Below are 18,364 nucleotides of genomic sequence, written 5' to 3'. Positions count from 1 at the left end.
ACGCTACTCCTTCTACAGTTTTGGTCCGATTTCAGTATAACTTGGCACACAGGTAGACTACCCTAAGATACATAGAATAGTGCATCGGTTTCTGATTTCGATGAACGGTGTTACCATGGTTACTAAAAATAGAATTTTCTGTGAAATTCCTTAAAAACGCTACTCCTTCTACAGTTCTAGTTTGATTTCAAAATAAGTTGGCAAACAAGTAGACTACACAAAGATACATAAAATAGTGCAATGGTTTTTGATAAGTACATACCAGTAGAGCTACAGTCTCGACAGAGACTTCTGGTTTCTACTTGTTTTCTGATTTGTAGAGTTATGCAAAATGCGAAAAATGGAGCGGAAATGGAACAGAATATTCCGGGTGCGAAAAATTTAAATAAAAAAATATTACTTGCATAGCTTGTTTAAATGCGCGGGACTGACGAGCCAAAAACTTAAACTGGTGTGGCCTTAGTATGTAAAACTAATATCTTAGTGTATGACGCTGTGTTTGTGCCTTGACTCAAAATTGTATCAGCCCTATCCGAGGTTGCTTGCGCAAAGATATGACTTACCTACCTACCCAGTCCTTGTTGCACACAGAGGCACATAGGTCAAGGACTAGGGATTTCCATTCTTCTTTGTTCTAGGCTATCATTTCATCCCTTCCCAGGCCATCGTCGCAAACCCCGACCAAAATGTACTATCCTCTTTCATTCTGGAGAGAGCTGTATGCGGAATCCGGACCGTGGCTTGAGGCGATGTTCCCAGGCTAGATTCATGTTTTTGAGTTCTTCAAAAGTTCGCCCCGTGTTGTTGTTTGTGGTTTGCCTTTCCCCCTTTTCCTCTTATTCTTAATAGAAAAGATGTTCAAGATTTCTTTCCCCTATACATGTTTATTCTTTTCAAGTAGAATTTCGAATCTTTAAATTATTACCCCACCAAACTTCATAGAACACGGTTTTGTACTACATGTACTTGAAGAAGATGCGTGTGCATTGAGGAAATTCTACACATTATACATATTTTGGGAGTAATGTATTGAGGTTATTTTCAACATAGAATACTTGTCATATAGGTATATGCTTTTATTAAATTCATCAAAAGAATCTACAATCCTGGTTTGGTTGAACTTGGCCAAGTGGTTCTGAAGATGAAGTTTTTTTTTAAAAATTAAATTAATAGATTGACGGACAAACTTCGACCAGGAAAGCAAAGTAAATAAATAAATATCAATCAATCAATCAAAGAAGATAGTATAAAACGTTAACACTGAACCAATTCTAAAATCATTTCAGATGACACTTTTTTAGAGTAAATTTTCTTCAAATGTACATGGATTTTTTTAAGGGGGAGGTGGTCCGAGGTAATACTTTCGTTATCTGACATGGAAATTTAATAGCTGAAAATCCCTCTGAATCTAAAAAGAACAGATTCTATTATTAGACTTCGGCAATGACAATGCAAATATCTATATATTTTATGATATTTATTTAGTGCTTACCATTGCTTCACGATTACATGTATTTAAATATTGTTATCTGAAAGTATCGAAAAATCTCTACTTTAATTTAGTACTGGCATCATACGTGCACTTTAAATTCGAAACGTGACAACTGCATTTCATATGTTGATGCAGAATTAATTTTGTAATTGATTCCTCCAATAAACTTGAAATCAGACATTTCTGCTTGAGCGATCTTGGGCATTATATTGATTAGCAAAGTTAATTGTTCTTTTTTTCTGAATTGAGTTCAAGGTTACCTAGAGCATTCCTATTAAACTACTCGTCACGTTTGTTTCCGAGTATCGAGATATTTATATGTTAACAAGGTTGACTGACACTCAGCGGAACAGCTGAGGGTATAAACATTGTGTCAGAGCCGTCATGTTGTGATTAGTTGTGACCATTGATCAGAGTATAGGTTGGATTATAAGACTTCGATCATTTGAAGAGAGACAATTCCTTAGAAAATCTTCATATAGTTGATCATTGATTCATCGCCATGTGTTTTAAAACAAAATGTGGAGGGTGTGGAAAATCAACCTGGGCAGGTAAAGAAAAATTATATTTCATTTATTATATTTTATTTAACTAGGGAGGTAAAAACGCCAGATCAACCGTAAATTAATTGAAAAATCAACGTTGTTTTAACCAGCATCCCCCTTCACGTAAAAATATTGAATTAAATATTAGTAGTATAGCCGTGACTATATTAAATCAGTTTGTAAGTGACTTAAGCAACGAAACTCAGAATGGTTTACAAAAAGAAAAAATAAGTATAATGAAAATATATTTTTTTCAAGAATATTTATGTCTTAGACGAAATACATGTTTATGTATTTTTCTAAAGAGACAGAAAGGTCAATTTAACTCTAATCGAGAGAGACACAATGCAAGTGCCCTGAAATCCGATCTGTTCAACTAAAATCTTTCAAATACTGTGGGGGGGTTTTAATGATAGTAAAGAAAATTACTTTCTGCATTGCAAAAATTATAATGAATTGGGATAAGATTTATTTTACAATATTGGTATTAAAAGGATGCTGGAGTTTCTCATTGACAACATTTATGTAGTCACCAGAGACCAAGTTCCAACAAACTGATGAAATTCCAATGGGCACTAATCGTGCTCCTTTATTAGCTGACCGGTTTATATTCTTCTGAAACAGTCAAATTATTATATTAAACAGTTAAAGTTTAAAATTTATCAATTTAAACTGATCTCTAACAATTTTGTTTGCATGTTCAAATACCATTAGACCGCTTCACAAAGCTTTGTGTATAGCGATCTAGTTGGAGCAGATCAAAGACCTAATTTGAATTAAATTTATGAAACAGTATTTATAAACTTCCACATGAGAAGAAAACTATTGTTGTTCCTTTAATTCAACATTCAGATACTAGTATATCGACAATATTTTATAAATTAACAATACATGTACTTATTTTTGTTCATATATTGACTACTGCGTATATATATTCCAGTGAGATTGAAAAAAAGATGGACTTTGCTCCTGTTTCGTATTTGAATCTTTCCCTGACCATATATGATAAATGCAAACTAACAACTAAGTCTCCGGAATATATTTTCTAGAAACCTGGATTCAGGAATTTACGCTTTAAAATTTCTCGATTATTACTCAACTTTTACAGAATAGAATTTTTCTATGTTTATTTATAAAAAAAAAAAGATCAATATGGCCAAGTTGTGATATATATATACTCTCCGATATTCTTTGTGATTATACGAAATTTCAGTAGTTGTAACGATGTTGTTCAACTGTTGTATCATCGACCAAATTGTTATCTATATGCAGGTAGAATGCCGATTTAGTTCATTTACGTTATTTTATCCCATGTGACCCCTTTATCCCTTGGATATCTTTTTGATATTCCACAGTTCTGATGTCACAACGAGTTTTGCTTGATTTGTGGTTGAATATAATTTTAATTTTAATCCAATTCATTGTGTGTGTTTTATTCCCTTGCCAAGGCTTGGAGATAGAAAAAAAGCACAACGAGTTGGATAAAAATCATATCCAACCACAAATCATGTGAGACCCTTTATATACATTACATGTATGATGTGTGATCCGTATCCGGTATACAAATAGATGAAGTCGGGGTTTTTAGACGGTGTATATTTGAAATATAAAGGGCAATGGTACCATTTTAGAACACACAGGTCTGTAGTCAAATTTGCATGCCAATGCATACTTTAATAAGTTTACTAAAAACTGAAAACAAAGGAAAGGACAGACAGGACAAAACATTATGTCTCCGTTTTCTATAAAAACAATAGCTCTGAGTGTCGAGTAAAACCCTGAAACATCGCTATATTTAGTATATAGCATGTATAGTGAGGTCTCAAAAATGAGTGGAAATTATCAAATCAAAAGCTTCAATCAATCGATCAAAAATAAGGATCTGGCATCATACTGGCAAACATTGATTTATGGATAAATTAAGTGAATTATTTTCGCTAGCCCTTTGTGAACAAACTGTTTTTTTAGAACTTTATTTTATGAGCACAACCTAGGAATAGCATATAATAGGTACAAATAATTATGTCATTTAGGTTCCATTTTTTGCCTGCACAAGGGGGTAAAAGTGCATCATATATCATTTTCCCCGGCGTTTTATCAAATCCAAATTTAATGAGCCATGGTTAAAAATTCATCAGAGGCACTTTTTGATTTCCCAGGTGTAGCATTCTGCATAACCATTTTTTGATGTTTAAAGGTGCGCTCATATTAATCTTGTCAATAATCATATGCATTATAATGAGTCGTGGATTCTGAAATATTTAATCTGTGTTTTTCCTGGTCTGTGTCTTTTTCTTGTGTCCCTTCATGATATTGCTCAGTCATAGCTTCGCAAGCCGAGTTTCTATTTTCACAAAAGCGGCCGTGTGGAAACAGAATAGACCTATGGCTCGCTACGATGATAGTGTTTGTATTCGGTCCTTCCGTCTGTCTGTCCGTGACACCTAGTGTTTACCTCAGTTTCACAGAAACCATTCAAGATAACAAGATGTGTTTGTGTAACACTATGCGCCCAGCGGCAACAAAGTTCGAAAAAGTTATTTTTAGCATATAGGCCACAGTCAAGGTCACAAGGACATTGACCTTGGTGTCATTTAAAAAAAAACTTTATTAGTGGAGTATGCATACCAAATATGAAGTCTCTATCTCTTTTGGTTCAAAAGTTATGGCGAAGGTTAAAGTATTTTTACATATAGGTCACAGTCACGGTCACAAGGTCATTGGCCTTGGACAAAAACAATATACACATCGGATCTATCGATACGGGCATCTTATCATTATTGTAAGAGTCTCGTTACTTTCTTACCCTGAGTTTGGTTCCAACTCATTTTTCATGACGGTTCACTGATCCTTTGAAAAGGAAGATAACTCTCAGTGGTATAATGACCATTAGCAAGAGTAAAGGTAATGCTCTCAAATTTTGTCCAATAAAATATGCTGAAATAATGTGCATTTGAACTACAAATTTGAATTGTTTTGGAAAACCATTTTCGTAAAATTGAAATTAAACTACGGTAACGGAGGGATTATAAAGTTTAAAGAAGCTGCAAGTAAAATATTTTTAATTTTATTAAACTATTAGTAAATAAAATTTATTTACAAAAGTAAAAATTTTTCAAAGGTGATTTCATATCTCGACCTTCCGTATGACCTTGACCACAATATTTCCTTGTTTTGCGTTTTCGATCGTTAGTTTCAAAGAAACTCGAAGTTATTTTCATTGAACTTCTCCATCTATATTTTAATCAAACTTCATCACACGGTCCATACTCACTGATACAAAATGATGTAGAAATGAAACTACACGTATGTCATATTTTTATGCTACGCCATGAATAAGGCCAGGGCATATAATGTTTGTCATGTCCGTCTTCCGTCCTTCCGTCCTCCTGTCTTTCCGTCACACTTTGCGTTTAGCTCAGTTCAAAGCTCAGTTGCAAAGAAACTATCCAAGGTATTTTCGTCAAACTTCATATGCTGATAGATATTGATGAGAGCTATGCAACTGCATCAACATTTTTTTACCTTTATTAAATTGGCTACTTTTTTTGAATTAGTGTTTATTTATTTTAAAGATAAAAAAAATTTATCAAACTTCATATGTTGATACATACTGAAGTAAGCTATTCAACTGCATCACCATTTTTGACCTTGACCTTTCCTTTGACCTTGACCACATTTTTCTTAAATTAGTGTTTAGCTCAGTTTTAAAGAAACCTTCCAAGATATTTTTTATGAAATTCATATGCTGATACATTCTGATGAGAGCTATCAAACTGCTTCATTTTTTTTTACCTTGACCTTTACTTTGACCTTGACTTCACTTTTCCTAAATTAGTGTCAAACTTCATATGCAGATACATACTGTAGTAAGCAATTCAACTGCATAAACATTTTTGACATTGACCTTTCATTTGACCTTGACCTCACTTTTATCAAATTGTGAATAAGTCAGTCTTAGAGAAACCATTTATGATATTTTTTTCAACTTCATATGCTGATACATGTCGCTGATGAGAGCTTTTCAAATGCATCAATATTTTTGACCTTGGCCTTTCTTTGACCTTGACCTCACTTTTCTGAAATTAGTGTAAAACTTTATATGCTGATACATACTGATGTAAGCAATTAAACTGCATCATTATTCAAGATATTCTGATCAAATGTCATACACTAATACAAATTTTCATGTTGCATTACTAATATACCCTCGGCGGAGCATTCATATCCTATGGACATATTTCTAGTTTTTCTTGACCTTCCCTATGAACATGAACGTCACAATATCTTTAGTTAAATCTTATGTCATCTTGTTAAAATCCATTTGATATTACTTCCAACTCCATTCATCTTTAAGAATAGTTAAGTCGTAAAGTTACCAGGAATAATTACATGTGTATATATACTGGTATTTTTCTACATACGTTAAAAAGATCTCAAAAGAAACTTCTTTATATAATAAGATACAAGATACATAGGATATATCAACAATAATACATGCCAAGTGCCAAGTGTAGTAATGGTACTAAAAGTATAGCTATATATATAGATAAAAAAAAAGAAATACCCCCGGTATCATATTTGACTTCAACAGAAGAAACTGTTTCCATTTCTTCTGGGCAGGCAAATCTGACCTACTGGGATATTTTAAATTATTCAAAAATAATTAACTTCAAAATAAGGATAAAGTGTTGTACATACAGTAAAACCTCGTTATTTCGAACCCAATGAACCGAAAAAAGAAATTGAAATATTCGAGAATTCGAAATATCACGGTTAGAATACATAAAGAGAGTGATTGCGACATGTTCATGATATTCGAGTTTTTAGTGTTTAAGATACCAAATTTCAACTGTAACATTTAGGTATAGAAGTATGCAATTTCCATAAGTAGGTAATTGATCGTACTGAATTAATGTTCATATATAGGAAGTGTACACCAAGACCAACAGATGCATGCACCTTTTTAATGCAATGAAGTGCAAGAATTATATAGTTTACGTATTTTTCTGCTAATTTTAAGGTTAATCTGTAAGAATGGAGAATTTTCCGAAGATGATTATATAGCTGACATATATTTATAGGTTGTGGGAACCACATAGAGACTGCTTTAAAGGACGTTCCCGTTAATGAGCGCTGCAAGTGTCCGCGGGAAACCAAGAAGTAAGCGGCAAGGTATCTATAACCGATGGTGAACTGTACACAAAAATGACAAAATCTATTTAAAATCTCTCTCTCTCTCTCTCTCTCTCTCTCTCTCTCTCACACTCACACACACACAACAATATGTCGACAGAAATTAGATGCGTGTCAACATAAATAAATTGCATGTGAACATAGGTTGCATCTGGCATGTTGAATGTTGCACATGTCGGATGTTTTCTTGTGAAATATGATATTCTTTTCTTATTCTTATCAAGCTCATTTTTTTCTCACACCTTAAAAAGATAGGTTGTATTTTGAAAAAAAAGGGGGAAAGGACATAATGCATCCAAAACACAATTGTAAATATTAAGTTTGTTCATTATTTCAATTAAAAAAGTATGTTTATTTGATTTTTAATTCTTTATCTTTCTTTTTTTTTTTTGGTTTAGATGTTCCATTCTGTGACAATGATGGAAGCCTGAAGATCACGGATTTCGAATTAAGATCAATAAACATCTTTCTGTTGTCTCATCTGTAAATATGTTGATAAATTGTAATTTTTTTAATTTACATTTTTATTTAAGTTAATAAACTACATATCAAACTGCTACTCGATTCAATTTTATTAATTATCTCGTGAAACTGTCATTTATTCTCTCCTCGAATAGTGTTACATGTAATAAGAACATACACTATAGCACGATGCTGAAAAATCGGGGAAATTTCCTGAAGAGATTTGAAAGATTACACAAGACCACAGCAGGTTTCAAGCTCCAACCTAATGCAATACTAGTACTGTAAAATCACATATTTTCGTGGGGTCAACATTTTCAAGGTTTGCGGAGATTTGATTTCGTTGATGATTAGTGATGATGAAAAATGATTAATAGTAATGGAAATGAAAGTTTCAAAACTTTCTTGGTGGCCATAAATTTGTGGGTCTTTCATACATCGAAAACAACGACAATTAAACCCCCACGAAAATTAGTGATTTCACAGTATTTAGAGCAAGTTAAATTTATCTTTAAAAATAAACAAAGGATTGGCCATTTTCGTGTACCAATGAGCCCCCCCCCTCCTTCAAATGTGCTTTTCATGTATTTTCTGGTCAAATTCTAGCTTGCTTTTTTCAGTAGAGAAATGGATCATCTTCGCCACTTGAATGATGTACATGCAGTATGCATATACTGGATAGACATGCATATGCGTATAGAAAATACAATCATTTTATTGATTTAAAACCGTAGTGACTTACTATTTGTAATAAATCAGTCTAAAAAATAAATAAAACTAATAAGGTTTCATTATAAACTTTTATCGGGATGTACATACGGGCTGGCATTTGTTTGATGATTCCACAATAATTTTGAGAATGAAAGATTTTTCAATTGAAACAAGATGTGTTTGTAAAACATAGCAAAGGTTAAATTTTCTCAAATGCAAATCAAATATGTTGGTACCAAAAGTAAGGTCTCCTCTCAAGAAATACAACTGTCAAATATGAAAGCTCTAGCACCACCTGTTCAAAAGCCATGACAAAGGAAAAAGTTTTATTTAAGGGTCAAGGTCAAATTTGTTGGCTTCTTAAGAAAGGTTTTGTCGCAAGGATTACAAATATATGTAAAGTCCAAGCCCTAACTGTTCAAAAGTTTTAAAAATAGGTCAAAGTCCAAGATCAAGGTTAAATGGTCAAAGTTGTTGATATCGAATGGAAGCGTCTTGTCACAAAGAACGCATATATGAAGTATCAAAGTCCTAGCATCAATCATTCAAAAGTTCGAAGCCAAAGTAAAAGTTTGGAATTTTTGTGTAAAAGTGGGTCAAACTCCAATGGCAAGGTCAAGAGGTCAAATTCAATGAATTATCCACAAAACTCGGTTTTCACTTATTATTTTTTCTGTAATTGAATATTTGATACATTCAGAAAATAAATTATAGCGTGAACAATTGCAAGGCTCAAACCATGACATATTTCAATAATATTCATAATATTTTTAAATTCACATCTTCAGGACATAAAATGAAGAAGTCGTTACTATCTTTTCTTGAATGTTTTTTTATATTATATAAAGGAGTTTATATTGAGCTTCTGTTAAGTATGGTGCGTGGAAGGTGCTGAAAAAATTACGGTTAGTCGGATAAGATAGACAACTCTAATATTTTACAAAGAACAAAATGAATGATATCTACGAGTTAAATCCCTTTAAAAGGTGGCGTCGTTAACAACCATTTTTACAATGCCTTTTTATAATGTACATGTACTTGTGAAAATAACAATATACCACAGCAGTTATTCGGAATGTTTTTAAAGTAAAAGTTAAATTACAGGAATTTTTTGAAATGCCATATCGTTTGATGTTTTTATCCCATCAGCCCTGAGTTGCCATGGGACTATTTGCGAGTGCGTAACACTGAGTTCCCGATTGTGACGTAGCGCGATTATCGCAATGTGGCAAGATAAGAGACAGTGGGTTTTAAATTGTTAAAAACTTAAAAACATTTTTAAAGTGTATTTCACTTAAAGTTTTACGGGTAGCTTTCTTATCAGGAAGGAAAATGTAACCTAACTGTGTGAATTTATAATTTTGAAAATACAGTTGTAGTTTTCAAATAAGAATATTTTTGGAAAAAATACTCAAATGGCAAGAGGAAGACAGTTCGCTCCATCACCCGCATCGGATGGAAAATGGGTAAGTACACATTTGAAGCATTGACGTGTCGACGGAAATGTTTTGATACTAAGAAAAAAAACTCTTGGCTGTCTGGTTTTCAAGTTATAACATTTATTTTTTCTTATCTTAAACTTCATATAATGTATCTAAGCTAAGTTAAACTGTTTCTAGAGAAATTAATCCAGATCATTATGTTACTATGCAATTATACTTCTAAAAATTAAACACAACAACTCAATATCTATCATTGTGTTTAACAATGAAATTAACTGTATTTTCTCATAGATTATTTCCATATAAACATATCAAAACATACCCCTTAACAAATTATCTTTCTATGGGTAGTGCAATTTACAAAAAATGAAATATTTGCTGTCATCAAAAGAACCCCAAACATTAAGCAATCGTTTTAGTGACGATGCACCCATAAAACTATGATACTTAAGCATGTATATATCCACTGATCCGTGCCTGATATGGTATTTCGTGTTTTAATCTGGTGATTAATTACAAAATATTATCCAAAGCGTTGAATTGTCGCAGCAGGGTTAAGTCCATGAATTTAATCGTCAGAAATTATACTGCTGTTTAATATTGAATACGGTGTTAAAATCTTTAATAATACATCCAATGTGCCTTTTAAAGTCCAATTTAAAATTTAGCTCAACTTTTGAGTATACATTGAAGCCTTTTAATGGACCTATGTAAATGTGAACTTCAATGGTTTTTAAAAAATGAAAATTCAAAACATGGTTTAATATAAAAAATATGTAAGTTTGATAATTAATGGAGCATGAATTCAAAGGTCAATTTTTCTTTTAAATATTATATACTTTAAATGGGATGAAATAAGCTTATTTGGGCTGAGTAAAATAAGGAGTGATAAAAATTTAAATAATTTACATCTTTTTTATATAAAGATTTTTTTTTTTAATTTATTTTTTGTAAAATCCATACCGATCCATCGATATTGCTTAAGTAGCGACTAGTTTACCATCTTCTTGAACTCTAAGATGGGATCAAATACGGAGCAGATTCAATATGCTGTTCAGTAACCAACAAAACACGATAATCTCCCTTTTATATCCCCTCGGCAAGTATTGCCCAATAACGTTATCAATAAATAGTGGATTATCAGAAGATTAGCGCGATGCTTCAACGAAATTGAATCTCCTCAAGAGTTAGACTACCTGAGAAAATTTAAAACTGAGATAAGTATTTATTTATACCGGGCCATTATTGTACATTAAGGCATTTCTATATAATGTCCCGTTACTATAGGGCCACGAAAAGCTCGGTTGTAATAAGTACCCTCAAATATTGCCAGAAAGCGAAATCAATTTTAAGAACTTTTTTTCTATTTACATAACTTTTTACTTTTTTCAGTTAGTTTTTTCTCCCAGCGATTTTTAAATCTCAATTTAAACACATAAAAGAAAACAGTGTTGTGAGTGTGCCTTTGTTGATGTTTTTAATCTAAATTCGCTAAGAAACACGTGGAGATTTCTTATAAATTATACACCTTTCTGAAAGACAAAATAAATCATAAAACCTTGTACCTAATCCAGCACTTATATAATCTTTAATGTAAATGATATGTTCCTTGTGCTGAATTTAAAATAAATCAATTAAATTCCTGTACACGATGGCAAAATTAATTCCTAAAAAGTTGTACAGCAAATCCTATACCTTAAAGGGATCTATTGTTACTTTTCGGGGGATTTAATGCAATCTTCGAGTACCCGACATAAGAATCAATATTACAGGTTTGTTTAAGTGTGTACCCAAAGAGCGATTTCACTGACAGTGATTGTAGGAAAATGCATTTAAATTAAGTCTGATTACATACATGTACATACACATTTTTCACTTTCTACAAGTAGATAAATTCTTTACCATTCTTCCTATAGCTCTTTTTTTTGGGGGGGGGGGGGCAAAAGAAGAGACTGAAACCACTTACATTTGATTACATGTACATTTTTACATACCCAAGATTAAATTTTAAAAAGTTAGTACTCGTTCGATTCTACATATCGTCCTGCTTGAAAGGAAGAGAAACTTCTTTTCAAAATATTTTTAGACACGCATTCTTATTTTTTTAATCAGAGAAATAGATTTTTATATATATTATAGCCCGCCTCCCCAGAAGGAACGGATGAGAGTACTGGTATACTATTTTCAACAAGCATTTTTGTAACCTTCCTTTGATTTGAAAACTGATTATTTCTAGTTTGTTCATCGGGGTTCTGAGAGCGCGTACGGGGAGCGGAAGTGCCTCACTAGTACTGGCGTTATGCTAGCTGCACCGTTTGGACAGGAAGCGGAAACCAAACCAGCCCCTCCACCACCTCCCTTCCGGTCCAAAACAGAGGTAAGCAACAAATACTAAGCAACAGTGTAGAGTATGATGTTTGATGATGTGTTTTTTGCTCAAAAGGTTTACCCCAAACTCAAATCTCTCCTCCCCCTCTACCCCCTCCTCCCCCTCTCTCTAAAGCTGAGAAAGGTCAAGCAACAATCAAAATCTGCATGAGGGCGATTTTTTTAAATTTGAAATAAAAAAGAAATGATTGTTAAATGGCGATCTACATTGCAGTGACTGCTCTTGAGGTTAAAGAGCTGTTCAAACTAGATACTTCTAATGTCCTCGAACTTTACAGGATTTAATGTGTTGATACACATAGACAAATATTTGAGTTCTTATCGTGGGGCTATAGATTAAATAGTAATGATTATACCCGCTGAGTTATTATTTCAGTCTTTTTTCCTGATATTACAGCGAATTTACTTGCTTCCAAATCGATAATCATTTTGCGACAAATGCAGATACATGTACTTATTATAATATCGTTTGGATGTTATGCAATAAAACTACGGTGCATGTATCATAATCAAATAAAATATTCAACATCATTGTCTATACCAAATCTATCAGATCTATAAATCCAGTCTATGGACATTGAACGATATTTTATTTTATCAAGTGCAAAATTCCAGAAATGAAAATTGGTCGCTAAGATAAAATCTTAAATTCAAAACGTGCATTTGAAAAGAATGGGTTTAGGAACATTTGAGAGAATATTAAAAGATATATGCATGGCATTCGTTAACTATTATCTGTAAATCATCTTTTCTTCACAAGAACTTAATGCCAGGCGTCTGTTTGCAAAAATTTGATTCTCGCGTATAATTTTTTTTCTTATTTAACAATTCCCACGATCGGTGAATTTTTTGTTCCGCTTATAAATGAATATCCCTATATAAGTCGCAAAAATGAGGTGTCGTGAAAATATGATGGTCTGCAGTATGCTTTTTTATCGGTTGTCATAAGGCGCATGGCGGATGATTGCTCCTCAATGGCACCTGATCCCGATTTGACTCTTGTGACATTGTTCACTGTTTCTTGTTTTATTGTCAGCACCTTTTACATCCTCATTGGGGTAAATATTATATCAATCTATATTTCTCATCGCATTTAAAATTAAGAATTGGTTTGAGAAAAGGGGGTGGTTAAAACCATTGTTTTTATGTAGTAGTTTTTTTTAGAGCGTGGTAATTCTTCTATAATACGGATCTACTTTCATACACAGCTAAATTCCCCTATCATTGAATTCCTCATCATATAATATTTGCAGATAAAAGACAGTGATTTGGAAGAACAAAACTCTAATATTTATTTTTGAAAACATCTATTGAGTGTCCGAACATGAAGAAGAAAATGTACATTGAAGAATTTTACTACACTGTCATAGACTGTAAAGTAGGCAAGAAGCATCACTGCCATGCGGTACTTAATTGTACAACAATCATCAATCTGACTACATACAATATAAATTGTTGATGCATGAATGTAGTCTAAATTTTCATTTAAAAAAATAATTAAGTAATCGTGCAAGAAATAAAATTTCTCCTGATCGAAAATGATTGAAGATTGTACATATATATTGCACTACGATATTTCATAATGAAGTCATGGTGAGATTAATTCTTATATTTAGGATTTCTCACTATTTACTTATACATGTTGTTTCTGAGGAGGATCGACATGGGTAACCTCTTTTTTATACAAAAATTCAATTTTTATTTTAATTAATAAAATGGTTTGATTAAATAAAGTACGTCTTTGTTATCATCACATAAAACCTTAGATCTTGAATTCAAGAAAAAAAAATGAATTAAAATAAATTTGCTTAGATGCAGACAGTTCAAAAAGTTTATTTTTCAATATCTTAAATATGTTTTTAAAAGTGTCATTTTAGAGAGTATGTAAGTGTATGTGTGTGTGTTTGGGGGGTGGGGGGTGGGGTGGGGTTAAGAAGTTTGACCATGAACCCTTTCAAAAGAAGATCACAACATAATATACTGTTAAATCAGTTTTTTAGGCAATATGGCATGAATTTCTGATAACATTGTGGGGATCTGTCATTCCAGCTTTTTGAGATTCATTAAATTGACAACATTCAGACGTTGTCTGTTAACAATAGTCGTCATTTAACCGGTGAATTCGTACAGACAAAATATTGATTTAGATGTGAATATACGTATAAAAAATGCTAGGCTCGTATTAAATTCATTTTCGTTCTATATACACATGTACCATATATGCATTTCTTCATCTGTCATACAATTGTATTTCGAAACTTTGAAAAGGGGTTTACAGACAGAACATAGTATTCAGAATTGTATTGTAAAAATTATCTTTTGAGATAATTCAATAATGCAAATAATCTGTAATTTTTTATTAACAAATTAGAAATGAACTTTATACCTGACTCAGTTTAACATTAAATTATCCCTGCTTTTAAGCAACAAAACTACTTAGATATACAAACAAATGTGCATTTTGGCTTACTCCAGCATGCTAGAGACTTTTGATTCATTTTCACTCTCTTCTACAATATTTCTTCTAAAGATAAATATGTTAATATTTTCCTAATAGTTACTAATACAACCACTATAGTTGAAAAAAAAACCCTCAAAGAAAGCATTAATTTATTATAAACACCTTTTGAAAGGGAAATGACAATTATATTCATTTTTAAAGAAGAAGGTAGGGTTTGGGCTTTATTGTGCCCTAAAAATGTAATATTCCCAAAAAGTTATGATATTGGTTTTGACAAGAGTTGAGTAGATGAATACAATAAATCATTAAAGATTATGGCATGAAGGAGGACCGTTCTTTTGCAACTTTTAAGAAAATACGGGAAAATGCACAAGTTATAACGTCATAATTAGCATTTAGGGGGCATATGAGAAAAGCGATTTGTTTTTTCTTACTGCATGGAATTCGTATGAATCAGGAAGAATGAATTTTAATATCTTATATTACTTTCATATTTTAGAAAAATGCAGGGCTTAATTTGTACTGAAACTGTGCCTTGTTCTTCAAAAAAATTTAAACTACTTTCCTATTTTGTACACTTGTATTAGTGATATCTTATCCAGACTAGGCAAACTGAACGTGTACAAATCTGGAAATGCAAGTTTATATAAAACCTATCGTACATGTACTTTATACATAAACCTCTGGTAGCTTATCTAAAAAATACAGGCTTAAAGTAGCCGTATCGAGGCAATTGAGATTTTCTTTATCCCTAAACAATCTGATAAGGGGGGAATTGTGGGCCAAAACCTACACATGTCACTCATTTCAGTGAAAAATACCTACTAAGTCCGATACCACTTATATCCCTCAATTGATTGCGATTTCTTTCGAAGAACGAAACGTCACGGTTTAATCAAGTTCTGAATATTTAAAGTCTGCACACTTGAGGTATCTCTTTAACATGCTTAGTAACTAATAAGACAAGGGACTTTGCTATGTCGGATAGCAGTTGTGGTGAAAATGTGCTGAATGAAAGGAAATAATTCATTTCAAATTATAAAAGTGCTATTTTTTATGTGATTTAAATGTGAAAAAGGCATTTGTAACCAAAAAATGGCTTATTTTTGGAGTAAGCGACCTTATTATGAAAAAGACTACAAAGACTTCGGCTTGCCAGGGATGAATGAAGTAAATATGTTTTTTAAGTTTATTAAGTGTAAGCATTTGAATTAATTGCAACAAGTGAATTTAAATTTATTATCTTTTTTTTCAGATTAACTACAAGACCGCAAACAAATTTTCAGAACACAATAACAGACACGCATTTCAAGATCATGGCGTCTATTTTGGCAATGTAAGTACCTAAATAAGAAAAGAAAAAAATCGTTCGAAAAAGCAAATAGAAATTACAAAAGTTAAACAATAAATTCATATTGATCTCATTACAACACCCTATAAAATGGAATTGTTTATTTCGCAGATCATGCAATAAGACTCAGTATATATCAGAATGAAATTTTAAACTTCTTGTTACATTATTTTTATTCAGTGAACCATTTCAAAGGTTGAAAAACAATCATGGAATAATAAAAGGCGACTGATTCAGTTATACGAGAAAATAAAATCGGCATAAAGATTATCTCTCATTTTATTGTCAAGACATTTAAATATTTACAAATTGTGACAATTGTAATGTTTTGTTTAAGGACTGTGGATTTTTTGTGTGGCCATTCAAATTTCTAAAATAACATTTGTTTTGCATCTTATACTTTTAGAAACAGACTTTTTTGTCCCACTTTATGCCAAAACTAAAACAAATTGGATTAATTCAATACACATTTGTTTAAGTCGCTATTGAAATGTTACATTCAGTACATAGAATGCATTCATAAAAACTAATACAAGTTTTTATTTATTTATTTTTTTTTTTTTTTTTTAGAAATGATCCTTTAGAATATGACAATATATATGGACTCTTTTGTCCTTAACAATTGTACTGCATTGTGCATTCTGCTATTTTTTAGGGAAAGGATGAAAGAACATTGGGTCGTAAAATAAAACTGCCAGAACTCCGTCTGCACCACACAGAGAAGACGTTTCTAAAGCATCATTCCAGAAACCCCGTGGACGCTGATTTAAACACAAACTATAGGGTAGCGTACCTCGGTCAACCCACCGAAAATCCGCCAGCGCACCGGCGTTTTGCCCGGAAGCACAGAGCTCCGGAGACCGGAAGTATTAAATTACAGACATCTACAACCGATTGGCATAAGTCCCCGGATGTTCCGTACAGAACGCCGACTCACGTGTTAGCCGTATCACAGGAACCATTTCCGAAGCATAATCCGTGGAAATACTCCAACCATGGCATGAGAGACATTTACCCCCCTTATGAAAGGAGCACCAAACCACTAGTGAATAACCAATTTAACAAATACGGCGCTGCTTTTGCGGCTGCAAGTGATTAAAAAATGTTATTATTTAATTATATAGGAATAATTATTCTCAAATTCTCTTCTTGTATGTGCCCACTGATTAAAAGGACTGTATTTATAAGTATACATGTTTAAGGATTTTTGTCTAAATGTAATAAAAAAGATAAAAACGTTATAAGGAAAAATAATACTATGTATCATTATGCGCAGGATCATGGGAGATTGGAAATGCAAGTTGGTTTAGCGCATGCAAGAACTCATTGGATAAAAGACACTATAAAATACATATGTTCGTTAATTATTAATCTCTTAATTTTCTTATGTATGCACTTGAACTTTTCTCTGTTTATGAATAGTGCATCGGCTTGGTGTCAGTCTGTTTTCATGCATTGGCATGTACTAGTATTATAATTGTTGAATACAATATAAATATTTTTTTTCTATTTTGCTTTGTGTTATGGAAGTAGTACGACTTGGAAATTTATGCTGATATAAAATGTAAACTAAATAATTCTTCCGTTAAAGAGGTGGTCTCTGCTTGTCAGGAACATCAGAATAATAAGTCAGAAGAGCATTCAGAATTCAAATTCCAACCCATTAATATTGCACCTATACAACAAGAACGATTTTTGGTATGTCCTTTATTACTGTTGACGACAAGTTTGTTGCAGAAAAGAAATTGATCTTGGAATCGATAAGTTCCATTAATCCCTTTTATAGATATACAAGAGAGCGGAAATGTTCAGCCTTATCTAATACGTGTGAGGTAATTGGATAAACTTTTTTTTATATATCAATTATTCAATACTATATAATAATACTAGTATACAAAAACATCTGTTACAAAATAAGATGGTAGACACTTTCCGGTGCTAAACTTTTTTTTTCAATTCACTGTATTCACTTTGAACAAAATTTATAACTAAAGAAACACTAACGATTAATGAACATTTATAGGAGATTTGGAAAATATAAAAAAAGGTGTACGTATGGCTGCCCCCCCCTCCCCCAACTGATGTTGCTTCCTACGGGCCTGCAATTTTAGTTTATCTATTTCATTTATATCAACATGAAAAAAGCATCTGTCATACTTTCCAAAAAAAAAAAAAAGTATTATTAGCAAGTGAACAGGTATTGCTGCTTTTTACTTACATGGTAAAGTACATTTAAATAGTATATTCAATTACCTTATCTTTGTCTAAAATTTTTTTTTTTGAAATAAGCATTATCGATCAATGTACGTTTAAAAA

At 32.2% G+C, this 18,364-nt stretch overlaps 1 protein-coding gene and 1 long non-coding RNA gene across 3 annotated transcripts; both read left to right on the top strand.

The window, feature by feature from the left end:
- Positions 1 to 1,800: 1,800 nt before the first annotated feature.
- LOC134228432 (uncharacterized) lies at positions 1,801 to 7,792 on the top strand. Its single transcript, XR_009983995.1, has 3 exons — positions 1,801 to 2,043; positions 7,122 to 7,212; positions 7,632 to 7,792. It is a non-coding gene; the product is annotated as an uncharacterized LOC134228432 (long non-coding RNA).
- A 1,816-nt stretch (positions 7,793 to 9,608) lies between these two features.
- LOC134228411 (testis-expressed protein 36-like) lies at positions 9,609 to 17,562 on the top strand. 2 transcript variants are annotated; one of them, XM_062710060.1, is made up of 4 exons: positions 9,609 to 9,872; positions 12,085 to 12,225; positions 15,953 to 16,033; positions 16,704 to 17,562. In XM_062710060.1, the coding sequence occupies exons 1-4, from the start codon at positions 9,822 to 9,824 to the stop codon at positions 17,145 to 17,147; spliced, it is 717 nt and encodes a 238-aa protein (XP_062566044.1). In that variant the 5' UTR covers positions 9,609 to 9,821; the 3' UTR covers positions 17,148 to 17,562. The 2 variants fall into 2 exon arrangements, with proteins under 2 accessions (XP_062566044.1, XP_062566045.1); XM_062710061.1 differs by lacking the exons at positions 9,609 to 9,872; positions 12,085 to 12,225 and adding an exon at positions 15,639 to 15,867.
- Positions 17,563 to 18,364: the final 802 nt, after the last annotated feature.

The sequence above is a fragment of the Saccostrea cucullata genome, unplaced genomic scaffold (genome assembly GCF_032062105.1).
Source record: "Saccostrea cucullata isolate Sc308-1 unplaced genomic scaffold, CSIRO_AGI_Scuc_v1 ctg333, whole genome shotgun sequence".
NCBI lineage: Eukaryota > Metazoa > Mollusca > Bivalvia > Ostreida > Ostreidae > Saccostrea > Saccostrea cuccullata.
Note: the sequence above shows the minus strand (reverse complement) of the source record. Positions and strands in the feature narration are given on the sequence as shown.